The sequence below is a fragment of the Salvelinus alpinus genome, chromosome 18, assembly GCF_045679555.1.
Source record: "Salvelinus alpinus chromosome 18, SLU_Salpinus.1, whole genome shotgun sequence".
NCBI lineage: Eukaryota > Metazoa > Chordata > Actinopteri > Salmoniformes > Salmonidae > Salvelinus > Salvelinus alpinus.
The window spans coordinates 33,441,712-33,461,449 of NC_092103.1; the positions used below are offsets into that span (position 1 = coordinate 33,441,712).

Genomic DNA, 19,738 nt, shown 5'->3' on the forward strand with positions numbered 1-19,738 from the left:
GGGATGCTGTTGACTGATACCACCTGTGATGCTGTTGACTGATACCGCCTGGGATGCTGTTGACTGATACCACCTGTGATGCTGTTGACTGATACCACCTGGGATGCTTTTGGTAGACACCCAAACCTGCTAATAGGGAGAAAACCAAGGGGGGAGAGCACTGAAACTTGTGAAACGGATAAGGTCACACATGTGAATACATGTACAAAATCACACACAAACCTGTTCATGCATACACACACGCGCACACATGCGCACACATACACACACCCCAGCCCACTGTAATTTAGGGGGGACAAAGCTTCAAAATGAGGGCTCTTTAGAGAGGCAGGTGGGTGAGTCAGTCTAATGAGTGTGTCTATTGTGGAGGATGACCCCTCTGTCACGGATTAGGATCACAGTGAAGAGCACATAGATCTTCCCCAACCCCACTTCCCTCTCTCATACACACCAGGGGAGGCTGGTGTGCGGAGATATCAGGGGACAGGCTCTTCATAATTGCTGGAATGGAATTGATAGAATGATATCAAACACATCAAACACACGGTTTCCATATGTTTGAGACTGTTCCATTTATTACATTCCAGCAATTACAATGAGCCCGTCCTCCGACGTCACCTCCCACCAGCCACCACAGGCATACACACCTCATCACTGCCTCACAGGCAGGCATGTCACACACACACATCCCTCACCCACACCCCACACACTCTGTGCTGACAGCTAGTCTTTTTGTTCTGCCTGCATCAACAGATCACCCTGGAACCCCTCTCATCTCAGCTCACACACACCAACCCTCCAATTAAAAGACCCTTTCAAAGGAAAACCCCTCTGGGCTGACACTCACAGGCGCGCGTGTTTGGACGAAAGCATGCTCGCGCACGCACTCTCTCTCTCTCTCTCTCTCTCTCTCTCTCTCTCTCTCTCTCTCTCTCTCTCTCTCTCTCTCTCTCTCTCTCTCTCTCTCTCTCTCTCTCTCTCTCTCTCTCTCTCTCTCTCTCTCTCTCTCTCTCTCTCTCTCTCTCTCTCTCTCTCTCTCTCTCTCTCTCTCTCTCTCTCTCTCTCTCTCTCTCTCTCTCTCTATGATCCTGCCACCCCTTTTGTGATCTATTTTTAACTAGATGACTTTGAGGCAGTCAATGCTCCAATGTTAATTTACACCACCTCCCCTTCTGCCGCTGTCCATGGGCAGGAATACTGTGCTGCAATGTACACTCTCTCTTGGTCCATCTCTCTCTTTCTTGCTCTTTCTCACTTGAACACACACACACACACTGGTGCTGTGGGACCATTGGCACACAGAGAGAAGAGTGGGTTATGACAGGGCTGATGACAGGTGAGGGACAGGGAGTTATGCTCCAAGGGGAAAACTACAGAAACGCCATGTCATCAGAGAAGATGCTCCATTCGCGGACGGCGAACTGTCACTTTGTCCCTGGTCAACTAGTGAAAGAGGACGCTTATTCTGCCCCTAGTATCAAACCCGATGCTGTATGGCTGAGTATCCTAGCATGTATTTCTATCCATCTATCTGAATGCATGCAAGCTGCTTGTTACACTGACTGCTATCTCTGGTGGTGCTGAGGGCTTAAACACACACACACACACACACACCTCGAGAGTGATGTTTTAATTAACTACTGTAGGGTTGCAAAAACTTAAAATAAATTCCCTGGTTTTCCAGAATTCCTGGTTGGAGGATTCGAGATTTCCTGCTTTTTCCCTCCTGATTCTGGGACTCATCCAACCGGGATTTCGGAAAAACAAGGAAATTTATTGAAAGTTCCCAGAATTTTGCAACCCTAGTTTTAACAATGCTTAAACACACAGCCTATCTATCTATTGCCTGTGGGGACGTCTGAAAACTACCCGCACGGTCACAGCAGTGGGACCACAAAACCATAGAAGTATCATTATATTTCTATAGGGTACACAGATACCCCAACCCCATGAATACTGAGGCAGATGCTTTTGAATTCCCCTGTAGACTGGCATACAGAGCTCTCTGAGCTCCATAATGTCAATCATTGGTTCAGTACCTGCAACGTAAGGCACCGTTAAGGCTGAGAGTGATGTGACAGACAGGCTGGTGCTGAGAGAGATCACAGCTCTGACTGGCTGGGATGGTGCTGATGAATGGAGAGATCACAGCTCTTACTGGCTGGGGTGGTGCTGATGATGGGAGAGATCACAGCCCTGACTGGCTGGGGTGGTGCTGATGATGGGAGAGATCACAGCTCTGACTGGCTGGGGTGGTGATGATGATGGCAGAGATCACAGCTCTGACTGGCTGGGGTAGTGCTGATGATGGGAGAGATCACAGCCCTGACTGGCTGGGGTGGTGATGATGATGGGAGAGATCACAGCTCTGACTGGCTGGGGTGGTGGTGATGATGGGAGAGATCACAGCTCTGACTGGCTGGGGTGGTGGTGATGATGGGAGAGATCACAGCTCTGACTGGCTGGGGTGGTGGTGATGATGGGAGAGATCACAGCTCTGACTGGCTGGGTGGTGGTGATGATGGGAGAGATCACAGCTCTGACTGGCTGGGGTGGTGGTGATGATGGGAGAGATCACAGCTCTGACTGGCTGGGTGGTGGTGATGATGGGAGAGATCACAGCTCTGACTGGCTGGGTGGTGGTGATGATGGGAGAGATCACAGCTCTGACTGGCTGGGGTGGTGGTGATGATGGGAGAGATCACAGCTCTGACTGGCTGGGTGGTGGTGATGATGGGAGAGATCACAGCTCTGACTGGCTGGGGTGGTGGTGATGATGGGAGAGATCACAGCTCTGACTGGCTGGGGTGGTGGTGATGATGGGAGAGATCACAGCTCTGACTGGCTGGGGTGGTGGTGATGATGGGAGAGATCACAGCTCTGACTGGCTGGGGTGGTGGTGATGATGGGAGAGATCACAGCTCTGACTGGCTGGGTGGTGGTGATGATGGGAGAGATCACAGCTCTGACTGGCTGGGGTGGTGGTGATGATGGGAGAGATCACAGCTCTGACTGGCTGGGTGGTGGTGATGATGGGAGAGATCACAGCTCTGACTGGCTGGGTGGTGGTGATGATGGGAGAGATCACAGCTCTGACTGGCTGGGTGGTGGTGATGATGGGAGAGATCACAGCTCTGACTGGCTGGGTGGTGGTGATGATGGGAGAGATCACAGCTCTGACTGGCTGGGTGGTGGTGATGATGGGAGAGATCACAGCTCTGACTGGCTGGGTGGTGGTGATGATGGGAGAGATCACAGCTCTGACTGGCTGGGTGGTGGTGATGATGGGAGAGATCACAGCTCTGACTGGCTGGGTGGTGGTGATGATGGGAGAGATCACAGCTCTGACTGGCTGGGGTGGTGGTGATGATGGGAGAGATCACAGCTCTGACTGGCTGGGGTGGTGGTGATGATGGGAGAGATCACAGCTCTGACTGGCTGGGGTGGTGGTGATGATGGGAGAGATCACAGCTCTGACTGGCTGGGTGGTGGTGATGATGGGAGAGATCACAGCTCTGACTGGCTGGGTGGTGGTGATGATGGGAGAGATCACAGCTCTGACTGGCTGGGTGGTGGTGATGATGGGAGAGATCACAGCTCTGACTGGCTGGGTGGTGGTGATGATGGGAGAGATCACAGCTCTGACTGGCTGGGGTGGTGGTGATGATGGGAGAGATCACAGCTCTGACTGGCTGGGTGGTGGTGATGATGGGAGAGATCACAGCTCTGACTGGCTGGGGTGGTGGTGATGATGGGAGAGATCACAGCTCTGACTGGCTGGGTGGTGGTGATGCTGAGGCTCCAGAGGATCAGAAAGACTTAGAGCCTGGGCACCTCACAGGTGGAGAAAAGGCAGAGGGAGGTGGATAGAGGGAGGGAGAGACAAGGATAGACAAAAGGGGAGAGACCAGGAGATGGTGCTCTCCCCATAGGAGAACCCTTTTTGGTTCCAGGTAGAACTTTTTGGGTTCCATGTAGAACATTTTCCACAGAGGGTTCTACATGGAACCCAAAAGGGTCCTACCTGGAACGAAAAGGGGTTCTTCAAAGGGTTCTCCTATGGGGACAGCCAAATAACCCTTTTTGATTCTAGATGGCACCTTTTTTTCTACAAGTGTAGTGAGACCGGAGGATAAAGAGGCTGGGGGTGTTTTTCCGGTTCATGTCAGTAGGGAGAAATGAGGATAAAGATGCTGGGGGTGTTTACAGGTTCTTGTCAATAGGGAGAAATGAGGATAAAGATGCTGGGGGAGTTTACAGGTTAATGTCAGTAGGGAGAAATGAGGATAAAGAGGCTGGGTGTCACGATCGTTAGAATGATTGGACCAAGGCGCAGCGTGCGTAGAGTTCCACATGTTTTAATCAAATGAAACTCACCAAAACAAATACAGAAAACAAACAAACCGTGAAGTAATTGCAGTGTAAACAGGCACTACACAAAAACAAGATCCCACAAACAACAGGTGGGAAAAGGCTGCCTAAATATGATCCCCAATCAGAGACAACGATAGACAGCTGCCTCTGATTGGGAAACATACCAGGCCAACAAAGAAAACGAAAAACTAGAATGCCCACCCTAATCACACCCTGACCTAACCAAATAGAGAAATAAAAAGGCTCTCTAAGGTCAAGGCGTGACACTGGGGGTGTTTACAGGTTTAATGTCAGTAGGGAGAAAGGAGGATAAAGAGGCTGGGGGTGTTTACAGGTTTAATGTCAGTAGGGAGAAAGGAGGATAAAGAGGCTGGGGGTGTTTACAGGTTAATGTCAGTCGGGAGAAAGGAGGATAAAGAGGCTGGGGGTGTTTACAGGTTTAATGTCAGTAGGGAGAAAGGAGGATAAAGAGGCTGGGGGTGTTTACAGGTTTAATGTCAGTAGGGAGAAAGGAGGATAAAGAGGCTGGGGGTGTTTACAGGTTTAATGTCAGTAGGGAGAAAGGAGGATAAAGAGGCTGGGGGTGTTTACAGGTTTAATGTCAGTAGGGAGAAAGGAGGATAAAGAGGCTGGGGGTGTTTACAGGTTTAATGTCAGTAGGGAGAAAGGAGGATAAAGAGGCTGGGGGTGTTTACAGGTTAATGTCAGTCGGGAGAAAGGAGGATAAAGAGGCTGGGGGTGTTTACAGGTTTAATGTCAGGAGGGAGAAAGGAGGATAAAGAGGCTGGGGGTGTTTACAGGTTTAATGTCAGTAGGGAGAAAGGAGGATAAAGAGGCTGGGGGTGTTTACAGGTTAATGTCAGTCGGGAGAAAGGAGGATAAAGAGGCTGGGGGTGTTTACAGGTTTAATGTCAGTAGGGAGAAAGGAGGATAAAGAGGCTGGGGGTGTTTACAGGTTTAATGTCAGTAGGGAGAAAGGAGGATAAAGAGGCTGGGGGTGTTTACAGGTTTAATGTCAGTAGGGAGAAAGGAGGATAAAGAGGCTGGGGGTGTTTACAGGTGTAATGTCAGTAGGGAGAAAGGAGGATAAAGAGGCTGGGGGTGTTTACAGGTACATGTCAGTAGGGAGAAAGGAGGATAAAGAGGCTGGGGGTGTTTACAGGTTAATGTCAGTAGGGAGAAAGGAGGATAAAGAGGCTGGGGGTGTTTACAGGTTAATGTCAGTAGGGAGAAAGGAGGATAAAGAGGCTGGGGGTGTTTACAGGTACATGTCAGTAGGGAGAAAGGAGGATAAAGAGGCTGGGGGTGTTTACAGGTTAATGTCAGTAGGGAGAAAGGAGGATAAAGAGGCTGGGGGTGTTTACAGGTTAATGTCAGTAGGGAGAAAGGAGGATAAAGAGGCTGGGGGTGTTTACAGGTTTAATGTCAGTAGGGAGAAAGGGGGATAAAGAGGCTGGGAGTGTTTACAGGTTAATGTCAGTAGGGAGAAAGGAGGATAAAGATGCTGGGGGTGTTTACAGGTTTAATGTCAGTAGGGAGAAAGGAGGATAAAGAGGCTGGGAGTGTTTACAGGTTAATGTCAGTAGGGAGAAAGGAGGATAAAGATGCTGGGGGTGTTTACAGGTTTAATGTCAGTAGGGAGAAAGGAGGATAAAGAGGCTGGGGGTGTTTACAGGTTTAATGTCAGTAGGGAGAAAGGAGGATAAAGAGGCTGGGGGTGTTTACAGGTTAATGCAGTAGGGAGAAAGGAGGATAAAGAGGCTGGGGGTGTTTACAGGTACATGTCAGTAATGTCACATCAAACCAAACCCAGGGTACATCCTCTGTCTGTGGATTATCCATTCTTCTCAAAGCCTCAAAGACATCTTGTCAATTTAATCACTAAGAGGGATTAACAAACCCTTCAGCTATTCAAAAAGAGAAACATTTTCTCTGTTATTGTCTTTTGAAGGTTGATCTTTCTGTCAGAGAGCAGCAAGTGGGAACACGCTTTTGTGTGTGCTCAAGTCGTCGGCTTTCACATGTGTAGATTAGCAGGCAACACAACATGTAACTCAGCACAGCCAGGGACACCCTTCTAACCCTTCACATGACAAAATGACGCTCGGTGGGGGAAGCTTTGGCGTATCATATTTCCCTCTTTAGAACTAATCGTGGTTGACAGCTTCTAAATTAATCCATCTGTCATGCATGTAAACCTTAAATGTTGTGATGACGTCCAATATGGGACCTTACCACAACGTTGAGAATTGGACGGGCCAGCTGATATGAAAGAGTGGGGAGTTGGAGGGAACAGTGTGTGTGTGTGTGTGTGTGTGTGTGTGTGTGTGTGTGTGTGTGTGTGTGTGTGTGTGTGTGTGTGTGTGTGTGTGTGTGTGTGTGTGTGTGTGTGTGTGTGGTGTGTGTGTGTGTGTGTGTGAAAGGGGGATCCCACGGGGATCTGTTGGGATCTGTAACAGTATTTGGCATGACATGCCGTAGCTTTGAGGCTTCTGTCCGTTATGACATCAAAAGCCACCAAACGTGAGTGTAATTACAGTGTGTTTATGGATAAACATCGCGGCATGCACTCCGCCTTGATGCAGCTGGGGAAAATATGTGTATGTTTAAAGGGTGTCAAAGGTCAAGATGAGAAGGGGCCTCCCGAGTGGCGCAGCGGTCTAAGACAATGCATGGCAGTGCTAGAGGCGTCAAAGACCCAGGTTCGATTCCAGGCTGTGTCACAGCTGACAGGGAACGGGAGACCCACGAGACGGTGCACAATTGGCCCAGCGTAGTCCGGTTTAGGGGAGGGTTTGCACGCTGCACGCTGACCTGGTTGCCAGTTGTACGGTGTTTTCTCCGAAGACATTTGTCTGGCTGGCTTCCAGGTTAAGCAAGAAGAAGTGCAGCTTGGAAGGGTTGTGTTTCGGAGGACCCATGGCTCTTGGCCTTCACCTCTCCCGTCTTCATTATTATTCCACAATTAAGAAAATAGTAAAAATACAGAAAAACCCTTCAGGTGTTTCCAAACTTCTGAATGGTAAAGTTGTAAAGTACAGTAAAGTAAAATCACAATAGGCACCTGTCATGAATACAAACTGATGAATGTTTCTTTGTGATTAGGTACAACACATAAAACAACATTCTATTTCCACTCCTTCATTAGGAGGACTGGCCCCAACGACTGCATAAAGGGTAATGCTTCTGTACATCTAAGCAACGGCAAATATCCCGCTCAAATTCCCAATCTTCAGACTCCACTACTCTGACCATTCCTCATCTAACCCTGGCACGCTACGCCACCCCAGCCCTAACGCCAGAGGAAAACTAGTTTGTGGAAGTCTTAAAACAACATTTTAAAAAGAAACAAGAAAAAAGTAGTTAGACCAAAGTAACTTTGTCCCCTTGAAGCTCGTATTGGTGCCAAACAGACTAGACTGTAGATATACTGAGGCTAGTCAGTCACAATATATCAGCTGGAGAGGAATCCAATACGCTGTGCTGTATAGTGTTGGTTTCTCTCATAAAAGCCCTCCTCGCCCGGATGTGTTTTAATAGTTGTTATTTATATTTGGGATGGACAGGTTTATTCCATACGCCCACAGAAATCATTACATTTCTCCAATGGGGAGGGCCTAAGCACTCTCCACTCTCCACACACTCCTCTCCACGTTCCTCTGCGGAAAATGACTCGGCAGTGTTATTATTTCCTGTCTTTATCGTTCATCTCCTCTCCTCTGTGTAGCTGTAACCTTTTGAAGAGTCTGTAAAACACAGTGATGACGAGGCAAGGAGAGGCCATACTTGCTGTACCAGAGTTACTCTCTGTATGTAACACTGTGCGCTGAGAGTCAGGAAGTAAGTTCAGGTAGTGAGTGTTTAAATAAAATAAACAGAACATAATACAAAACAAGAAACACTAACAGCACACAGACAAGAAACACTAACAGCACACAGGCATGAAACACTAACAGCACACAGACAAGAAACACTAACAGCACACAGACAAGAAACACTAACAGCACACAGACATGAAACACTAACAGCACACAGACAAGAAACACTAACAGCACACAGACATGAAACAGAAACAATGACACCTGGGGAAGGAACCATTACACTGTAACTTAATGATAAAACACACAGAGACGACGAGGCAAGGAGAGGCCATACTTACTGTACCAGAGTTACTCAGGATCATAGAGAAAGAATGTGTGTGTGTGTGTGTCCAATTGAGGGTGCATTAATATTCAGACCTGCGTGTTGCTCTAGTGAACACACACACACACACACACTCATTATTGTTACAAAGAAGCTCATGTCAGTGCACACACACTTACAGCGCTCCAACATCTGTTCCCATTTCACTGCCTTTGTCAGGTCCTGCCAGGTTTCCTTGGTAATGCCCGGAAACGAGTCCCTTTGTGAGAGTTCTGAAGAGTCACACAAGCTAGGTTTCCATCCAATTGGCAACAGATTTTCATGCAAATATTCAAAGATTTGCATAAAGAAACTATGTACATTTTCTCTCCAGTGGTGTTTCCACCAAACTGACTTCAGTGTGTGATGAAATAATGAAACCACACACCATATCATTGCATGACTCCAAGTTTACTTCGATATGATGGTTATTATACCAGTATTTATTATTATTACAAATTATCTGTCGGCATTTATAAAATTGTACCGAAATGTTGAGTTTCCATCACAGCTGTTGCGATTTTTTTTTAATACTGTATGACTTATCGCATGAAAACTGTAACGTGGTTACAGAAACACAGGAAGTTTTTATTTTCATGCTACTACCATTTTATGCACCAGCTCCAACATACTGATACAGTACACAACTCCTATGACACACAAACACACACACGTGCACATGTACACACTGTCTCAAATCCAATTAGACTAGGAACGCCACCAGAGACTCCAAAGCACTGATAGTGCAGAGACGAATCTCAGTTTGAGTGGCAGATCTGGCTATGGGGAAATAAGAACAATGGAAGCAGTAGAAACACTAGAGGAGCTACCTGGAGAACACAGAGAGAGAGAGAACTGGGAAAGAGAGAGACAGAGAGAGACAGAGAGAGAGAGAGAGACAGCGAGAGAACAGAGAGAGAGAGACAGAGAGAGAACAGAGAGACAGAGAGAGAGAGAGAGAGAGATACAGCGAGAGAACAGAGAGAGAGACAAAGGGAGAGAGAGAGAACAGAGAGACAGAGAGAAAGAGAGAGAGACAGAGAGAGAGAGAGAACAGAGACAGAGAGAGAACAGAGAGACAGGGAGAGAACAGAGACAGAGAGCGAGAGAGCGAGAGAGAGAGAGAGAGAGAGAGAGAGAGAGAGAGAGAGAGAGAGAGAGAGAGAGAGAGTGTGTGAGAGAACAGAGAGAGAGACAGCGAGAGAACAGAGAGAGAGAGAACTGGGAGAGAGAGACAGAGAGAGACAGCGAGAGAACAGAGAGAGAGAACAGAGAGAGAGAGAGAGAGCGAGAGAACAGAGAGAGAGAGACAGAGAGAACAGAGAGAGAGAACAGAGAGTGACAGCGAGAGAACACAGAGAGAGAGAGAGAGAGAGAGAGAGAGAGAGAGAGAGAGAGAGAGAGAGACAGAGAGAACAGGGAGACAGAGAGAGAGAATATTGGTGTTGTAGTTGCTGTTAATGGTAATCCCATTTCCACTACTACTATTATTATTATTGTTATATGTATACTTTGACAATGTAAGTAATTTAAATTGCCATGTCAATAAAGTCTATTGAATTGAAATTGAGAGAGAGATAGAAAGGCAGAAAGTTGTTGTGTATTGAACTTTTTGTTAAGGTAGACAGGCAGGCATTTCATAACCTAAGAGTGAGCCAGTTAGTGAAGCGATGACTTTCATGCACCTGCTGGCTTGTCCTGCCCCCTCTGGCACCTGTGTCGATTCATCAAGGTGTCTGTGTAGAGGATGACTGGGCAAACTGAACACCATCTATCCTCATAACAGATTCATATATCAGGCACATTCAAACCACTGACTGGTAGTACAGAACTCTCTCAGTCAAGTCAACATGAGGTAGCGTTATACTGTATTGAAAGAGTTGACAGTTTGGTGGGTTTACCCATAGAATTAGAATGAATTATCCATGTATTTCTATGGTTTTACCCTCAAATGTTACATTCAGATTCAGAACATATTTAGTGTCCCATTGGTAGGCAATGTGGTTTCAGCTGTATAAAAACAATAAAAACATCAACCATATACAAATTCCATATGTTTTATATTCATATTCCTGTATTGTTCGTCTGTTGAAGAAGGATCGGACCAAAGCGCAGCGTGGTAAGTGTTCATGCTTTTTAGTACAACTGAACACTAATAACAAAAATAACAAAGAGAATGAACGAAAACCGAAACAGTCCTGTCAGATGCAGAAACACAAAAACAGAAAATAACTACCCACAAAGCATCGGTGGGGAAAAGCTACCTAAGTATGATTCTCAATCAGAGACAACGATAGACAGCTGCGTCTGATTGAGAACCACACCCGGCCAAACACAAAGAAATACAAAACATAGAAAATGAACATAGAATACCCACCCAAATCACAACCTGACCAAGCCAAAATAGAGACATGAAAAGCTCTCTACGGTCAGGGCGTGACAGTACACCCCCCCCCCCCCCCCCCCCCCATAGGTGCGGACGCAAAACCTGAACCCATAGGGGAGGGTCTGGGTGGGCATTTCTCCGCGGTGGAGGCTCTGGTGAGGGACGTAGACTCCGCTCCACCTGCGACGGGGACCCTCGCCGCCAACCCCGGACTGGGGACCCTCGTAGCGGTCCCCGGACTGGGCACCCTCGTAGCGGGCCCCGGACTGGGCACCCTTGTAGCAGGCCCCGGACTGGAGGGCGTCGCTGGAGGCTCCGGACTGGAGGACGACACTGGAGGCTCCGGACTGGAGGGCGACTCTGGAGGCTCCGGACTGGAGGGCGACGCTGCCTCTCGTGCCTGCTGCGCTGCCTTGCCTCATATCGCCGCCTCTCAGCTTTAGCTGCCTCCAGTTCTTCTTTCGGGTGGCGATATCCCCCACCAGCCTGTCTCCAGGGTCCCTGTCCGTCCAATATCTCCTCCCATGTCCAGGGGTCCTGAACCCTCTGCTCCTCCATACCACGCTGCTTGGTCCGCTTGTGGTGGGTAGTTCTGTAACGTTCGTCTGTTGAAGAAGGATCGGACCAAAGCGCAGCGTGGTAAGTGTTCATGATTTTTAGTACAACTGAACACTAATAACAAAAATAACAAAGAGAATGAACGAAAACCGAAACAGTCCTGTCAGGTGCAGAAACACAAAACAGAAAATAACTACCCACAAAGCATCGGTGGGGAAAAGAAATACAAAACATAGAAAATTAACATAGAATGCCCACCCAAATCACACCCTGACCAAACCAAAATAGAGACATAAAAAGCTCTCTACGGTCAGGGCGTGACAATTCCAAGTGATCTAATACAGAGAAACCATGTAAACAAGATAAAATGTGAATAACCATATGCCAGTGTTATGATCAAGTTTTAATGCATGACAGTTACACAGTCATAAGATATACAGCTGTTCTCATAAGACAAATCAATTTATATTACAACATAACAACATAACCCAACAAAGAGTATGTAAAACAACTATATAAATCTACAATAAATAAATTAAGGCACTGAAATATACACATAAAAGTAATTTGCTGTCCAACATAACCATTGTGGTGTTTTATGCAGATGAAGCTACCTATTACACTACCTGGATATTACGGCTGACTTCTAAATGGCAGCCTATTCTCTATATTATGCACTACTATTGACCAGAGCCCCATAGGCCATGGTCAAACATAGTGCACAATACTGTATAGGAAATAGGGTATCATTTGGGACTCACCCTACATGGTCCTTCAGGTCTACTGTCTTATTTGTGTTGTGTTTTTAATGGTGGCTGTGGGACAGCTAAAGACTGACTTCCAGGACGTCAAAGGCCATTAATAAACAAAACAACACGTTGGTAGTAAAGTAGCACATGAATATTCAAGTATAACGTTAGAGCTCTGAGTAGAAAGCAAGGTTACCGTTTAGGTGCTTAGAAGAGTAATTCCATCAGTCATCTTTCAACCATAGGCTACTACCGAAACATGATAGCATTGCTATGCATCATATTTTGAAAAAATATGTGATGCATCACAATATGATGCATATAAACTGACACCAGGCTGACTACCCAACTACTTCTACAACGTGATGCATATAAACTGACACCAGGCTGACTACCCAACTACTTCTACAACGTGATGCATATAAATTGATACCAGGCTGACTACCCAACTACTACTACAACGTGATGCATATAAATTGATACCAGGCTGACTACCCAACTACTACTACTATAATGTGATGCATATAAACTGACACCAGGCTGACTACCCAACTACTTCTACAACGTGATGCATATAAATTGATACCAGGCTGACTACCCAACTACTACTACTATAATGTGATGCATATAAACTGATACCAGGCTGACTACCCAACTACTTCTACAACGTGATGCATATAAACTGACACCAGGCTGACTACCCAACTACTTCTACAACGTGATGCATATAAATTGATACCAGGCTGACTACCCAACTACTACTACTATAATGTGATGCATATAAATTGATACCAGGCTGACTACCCAACTACTACTACTATAATGTGATGCATATAAACTGACACCAGGCTGACTACCCAACTACTACTACAACGTGATGCATATAAATTGATACCAGGCTGACTACCCAACTACTACTACTATAATGTGATGCATATAAACTGATACCAGGCTGACTACCCAACTACTACTACAACGTGATGCATATAAATTGATACCAGGCTGACTACCCAACTACTACTACTATAATGTGATGCATATAAACTGATACCAGGCTGACTACCCAACTACTACTACAACGTGATGCATATAAATTGATACCAGGCTGACTACCCAACTACTACTACTATAATGTGATGCATATAAACTGATACCAGGCTGACTACCCAACTACTACTACTATAATGTGATGCATAAAACCAGTGGCGGTCGGTGCCGTTTAAGATGAGGGAGGACGCACATTTTTTAAATGGGCATGGCCTTATTTCTATTACAGCATATTGGATGACTGTCATTCATATTCCACTCACCCATCTCAATGTAACATTGATAGATTTAGGCTACTACACATTATACTCAAATGTTCCCTATACCATCATGAGGTTGCCACAACCTAGCCTATGAAGTTTACAACATACACTATATATACTAAAGTATGTGGACACCCCTTCAAATTAGTGGATTCGGCTATTTCAGCCACACCCGCTGCTGACAGGTGTATAAAATCGAGCACACAGCCATGCAATCTCCATAGACAAGCATTGGCAGTAGAATGGCCTTAAAGGAGAGCTCAGTGACGTTCAATGTGGCACCATGCTAGCACCGTCATAGGATGCCACCTTCCCAACAAATCAGTTCCAACAAATTTCTGCCATGCTAAAGCTGCCCGAGTCAACTGTAAGTGCTGTTATTGTGAAGTGGAAACATCAACGGCTCAGCCACGAAGTCGTAGGCCACACATGCTCACAGAATGGGACCACAGAGTGTTGAAGTGCATAAAAATCGTCTGTCCTCGGTTGCAACACTCACTACCGAGTTCCAAACTGCCTCTGAAAGCAACGTCAGCACAATAACTGTTTGTTGGGAGCTTTATGAAATGGGTTTCCATGGCTGAGCATCAGCACACATGCCTAAGATCATCATGCGCAATCCAAGCATCGGCTGGAGTGATGTAAAGCTCGCCACCATCTGGAACAGTGGAAACGCGTTCTCTGCAGTGATGAATCACACTTCACCATCTGGCAGTTATACGGACGAATCTGGGTTTGGCGGATGCCAGGAGAACACTACCTGCCCCAATGCATAGTGCCAACTGTAAAGTTTGGTGGAGGAGGAATAATGGTCTGGGGCTGTTTTCATGGTTCGGGCTAGGACCCTTAGTTCCAGAGATGGGAAATCTTAACGCTACAGCATACAATGACATTCTAGACGATTCTGTGCTTCCAACTTTGTGGCAACAGTTTGGGGAAGGCCCTTTCCTGTTTCAACATGACAATACCACGTGCACAAAGCAAGGTCCATATAGAAATGGTTTGTCGAGATTGGTGTGGAAGAACTTGGCTGACCTGTACAGAGCCCTGACCTCAACCCCATCAAATACCTTTGGGATGAATTGGAACAACAACTGTGAGCCAGGTCTAATCGTTCAACATCAGTGCCTGACCTCACTAATGCTCGTGGCTGAATGGAAAAAAGTCTCTGCAGCATTGTTCCAACATCTAGTGGAAAGCCTTCCCAGAAGAGTGGAGACTGTTATAGCAGCAAAGGGTGGACCAACTCCATATTAATGCCCATGATTTTAGAATGAGATGTTCAATAAGCAGGTGTCCACATACTTTTGGTCATGTAGCGTAGGTGTACAGGTCGAGAGTAAGATTTGAGTAATCAAGGTGACAGACAGTGACACATTTAATACCGCACACTCTTGCCTGCATCTAGCTGATCTAGGGTGTAATCATTAGTTCAACAGTTGCAAACAAATTCAGGTATTTTTATCCACGTTTCATTCTGTTTGCTTACAGAAACACTGGGTGTTTGAGTAGGCTAAACTAGCTAGCTGCATTCGCTAGCTAAGTAAGTGAAAGTGAAAGTGAAAAAATGACAACGAGAAATATAGCTCTCTCTCTCTTGCTTCTCCTTCATTTTTGAAGAAATTCATTTGTTAAAAACTGGTCAGCTATTGTCTTTCTCTTTGAGTCAACTACTCACCACAATTTATACACTGCTGTGCTAGCTAGCTGTAGCTTATGCTAGATTCATTCTCTGATCCTTTGATTGGGTGGACAACATGTCAGTTCATGCTGCAAGAGATTTAATAGATTGGAGGACGTTCTCCAGAAGTTGTCATTATTACTGTGTAAGTCTATTACACCTTTGTATTGGTGTAATTCCTCTCCCCTGTAACTATTCCCCAGGTTGTAGCTGTAAATGAGAACGTGTTCTCAGTCAACTTACCTGGTAAAATAAGTGTCAAATAATAAAATACAAAAATAATAAATAAAACAATGTACCCAGAGGACGGAAACTAGCTGTCCTATGGCTACTCCATGGTGATACCCTACTGAGTGCTGTTGAGGCTACTGTAGACCTATATAGAAAAACAGTGTGTTTTAATCAACTATTTGGTGACGTGAATAGATTTAGTATGGTTTTATATAAAAAGGATAACTTTTTCAATGTTTCACTATTTTTATTTTTATGAAATTCACTGAGTCCTCCCCTTCCTCCTCTATGGAGCCTCCACTGATATAAACTGATACCAGGCTGACTATCCAGCTACTATTACTAAACATGCATTAGTAAGATAACTTTACATAAGACAAAATCTTAAAGTAACTGAACACACACTGGAATAAATCATGTGCTATGAAATATGTGCCTTGGAAGGAATATTTCAACATTAAAATCTATGAAAACGATGTAAAAAAAAATGTTATCATGCATAAGAGATGTGGCCATATTTGGTATGCTTCACATGTACAGTGCACTGTCCCTGATTGGATACTTAAAACCTTTTTTAAAAGCAAAGGTCATTGAAAGTGTAGAAATGTTCTGTCCTATGGTTTTTGACCACTATATGCGTTTGACCCTAATAAAATATGTACTTTATATAGGCAGAGTAGTGCAGTGTCCTATATTGTATTGATAGACTTCTACAGTCACAACATCATTCCTAAAACCACAATACCTTTACACTCTTTCAAAACAATAAAAAGTCCTTCGGATAAAAACAAATGATGCTGTCCAGGCGTAGCCAGAGCCAGACACTCTGAGAAACCAAGGGACCAAATCCCTTCTGACCATGGTGCTTCACCTCATCCTTCATGACTAATGTGTTTGCAGTGTCCCGCTCACCTTCTAAATAGAGCTTGTCTGATGAATGGGCGAGCAGCTGTTTATTTCCTGGCCAGACAATCAGCCACAGAGCAACTGGACAGATTCAGCCTGATTCTACAGTGATACCAGCCCCTCTCTGCTCTCGCTCTTTCCCCCTGCGGTAACACAGAAGACTCTCCTCAGCATTTCATTCTGGGAGAGCCTAATACATAGTCCTGGAGAGATTGGGCTTAGAGGACAAGGGAGAAAACGAGAGGTAGACTGAAGCAGACTTAGGGCAGTGTGGGGCAGGGATACAGAGAGATTGAGACTGATACAGGGGTGAGGAGAGAGGGGGAAGGCAGGCAGCAGGGTTGGTCAGGGTAACTGTCATTGGAGGGCCTCAGGCACACAGGCCCGATGGCAGCCCTGGGGTTGAACTCTCAACAGAGACAGAGACACACACACACACACACACACACACACACACACACACACACACACACACACACACACACACACACACACACACACACACACACACACACACACACACACACACACAGAGGATGAAGTTACACACACACACACACACACACACTGCACATATGGACACATAAACATGTAGCACTATAAAAGTGTCTCTCATTGACAACACTTGGCGACACATATGGAGGGTACCTGGCACAGACGTGGCGGGGCAGAGAGACAAAGCATGAGAGATTTCTGTATGTGCCAGTCCTGTTACTTCTTTAAACCTTGTTGATATACAATAGGCCTAGATATTTACTGTCCAATCTTGGATTCGGAACCTTCATATAATCCTGTTAAATCTGTGATTATAATGATGTCCAAGGGGGAAAAAACGTGTTTGTTGTTTGCAGTAACTTCTTTGTTGTTGTAATATCTCAAACGGACGTGGCAGTTTCACCATTAAGGATTCCAGATTTAAGTCCTGGTTTTGACTCAGGGGGTTCAGCCTCAGAGATACACAATGTTCTCCTCTCCCACGTCCTCCCCATCCCCACTCTCCGTCTCCAGGGGAACCAAGAAGGACAGGTCCAGTTGGGGATCTCCATGTGGGGGTACACCCTGATATTGTCCAGCCGCTGTTGCCATCGACGACCACGTCTCCCTCACATTGTGGTGTGTGTTTATATCTGTATGGGTATAAATGCATGACGTTTATATGCATCAATATTAAAACATAGATGTTCATAATCACAGTACACTAAACCAACAACCAGAATGAACTCTCTCTCACAGACATGAACAATCACCATTTTAAATGAAACACCAAGAGCCAGAGAAGAGAAGGGAAGGATGAAGAGATGGAGAAAGAGAAGCCGAACGGGAGAGAAACTAAAATAATAGAACGCAGTATGATATAATAACCCCAGGTAGATAAATAACTACAGACACAGTATGATATAATAACCCCAGGTAGATAAATAACTACAGACACAGTATGATATAATAACCCCAGGTAGATAAATAACTACAGACACAGTATGATATAATAACCCCAGGTAGATAAATAACGACAGACACAGTATGATATAATAACCCCAGGTAGATAAATAACCACAGACAGTATGATATTGTAGCCCCAGGTAGATAAATAACCATCAGACACAGTATGATATAATAACCCCAGATAGATAAATAAAAACAGACACAGTATGATATAATAACCCCAGATATATAAACAACCACAGACACAATATGATATAATAACATCAGGTAGATAAACAACCATCAGACACAGTATGATATAATAACCCCAGGTAGATAAACAACCACAGACACAATATGATATAATAACCCCAGATATATAAACAACCACAGACACAATATGATATAATAACATCAGGTAGATAAATAACCATCAGACACAGTATGATATAATAACCCCAGATAGATAAACAACCATTAGACACAGTATGATATAATAACCCCAGATAGATAAACAACCATTAGACACAGTATGATATAATAACCCCAGATAGATAAACAACCATTAGACACAGTATGATATAATAACCCCAGATAGATAAACAACCATTAGACACAGTATGATATAATAACCCCAGATAGATAAACAACCACAGACACAGAATGATATAATAACATCAGGTAGATAAATAAGGGTCTGTGGTAAAATATAATGTGGCTGTAAAGGTTTGTGGTAATAGACAACGTGCCTGTAAGGGTCTGTGAGGGTCTGTAGTAATAGATAATGTGGCTGTAAGTGTCTGCAAGGGTCTGTGGTAATAGATACTGTGGATGTAAGGGTCTGTGGTAATAGATGGTGTGGCTGTAAGGGTCTGTGGTAATAGATCATGTGGCTGTAAAGGTCTGTGTCAATAGATGTTGTGGCTGTAAGGGTCTGTAAGGGTCTGTGGTAATAGATACTGTAGATGTAAGGGTCTTTAAGGGTCTGTGGTAATAGATACTGTGGATGTAAGGGTCTGTAAGGGTCTGTGGTAATAGATACTCTGGATGTAAGGGTCTGTGGTAATAGATACTGTGGATGTAAGGGTCTGTGGTAATAGACAATGTGGCCGTAAAGGTCTGTGGTAATAGACAATGTGGATTTCAGGGTCTGTGAGGGTCTGTGGTAATAGATACTCTGGATGTAAGGGTCTGTGGTAATAGATACTGTGGATGTAAGGGTCTGTGGTAATAGATACTGTGGCTGTAAGGGTCTGTAATGGTCTGTGGTAATAGATCATGTGGCCGTAAGGGTCTGTGGTAATAGACAATGTGGCTTTCAGGGTCTGTGAGGGTCTGTGTCAATAGATGGTGTGGCTGTAAGGGTCTGTAAGGGTCTGTGGTAATAGATCATGTGGCTGTAAAGGTCTGTAATGGTCTGTTGTAATATACAATGTTGCTGTAAGGGTCTGTGGTAATAGATGATGTGGCTGTGAGGGTCTGTGGTAAAAGATAATGTAGATGTCAAGGTCTGTGGTAATTGACAATGTGGCGTTCAGGGTTTGTGAGGGTCTGTGAGGGTCTGTGTCAACAGATGGTGTGGCTGTAAGTGTCTGTGGTAATAGATCATGTGTCTGTAAGGGTCTGTAAGGGTCTGTGGTAATAGATAATGTGGCTGTAAGGGTCTGTAAGGGTCTGTGGTAATAGATAATGTGGCTGTAAGGGTCTGTAAGGGTCTGTGGTAATAGATACTGTGGATGTAAGGGTCTGTGGTAATAGATAATGTGGCTGTAAAGGTCTGTGTCAATAGATGGTGTGGCTGTAAGGGTCTGTGGTAATAGACAATGTGGCTGTAAGGGTCTGTGAGGGTCTGTAAGGGTCTGTGAGGGTCTGTGTCAATAGATGGTGTGGCTGTAAGGTTCTGTAAGGGTCTGTGGTAATAGATAATGTGGCTGTAAAG

At 45.1% G+C, this 19,738-nt stretch overlaps 1 protein-coding gene across 2 annotated transcripts in view; it reads right to left on the reverse strand.

Moving 5' to 3' along the window:
- Window positions 1-11,885: 11,885 nt before the first annotated feature.
- The window catches only part of LOC139544212 (rho guanine nucleotide exchange factor 28-like), a 68,296-nt gene continuing 60,443 nt past the window's right edge, over window positions 11,886-19,738 (reverse strand). For both annotated transcript variants that reach the window (XM_071351080.1, XM_071351081.1), the window contains one exon: window positions 11,886-17,504. In XM_071351080.1, coding sequence (XP_071207181.1) covers window positions 17,326-17,504 — 179 coding nt within the window. In that variant the 3' untranslated portion in view covers window positions 11,886-17,325. The remainder of the gene's footprint in view (window positions 17,505-19,738) is intronic.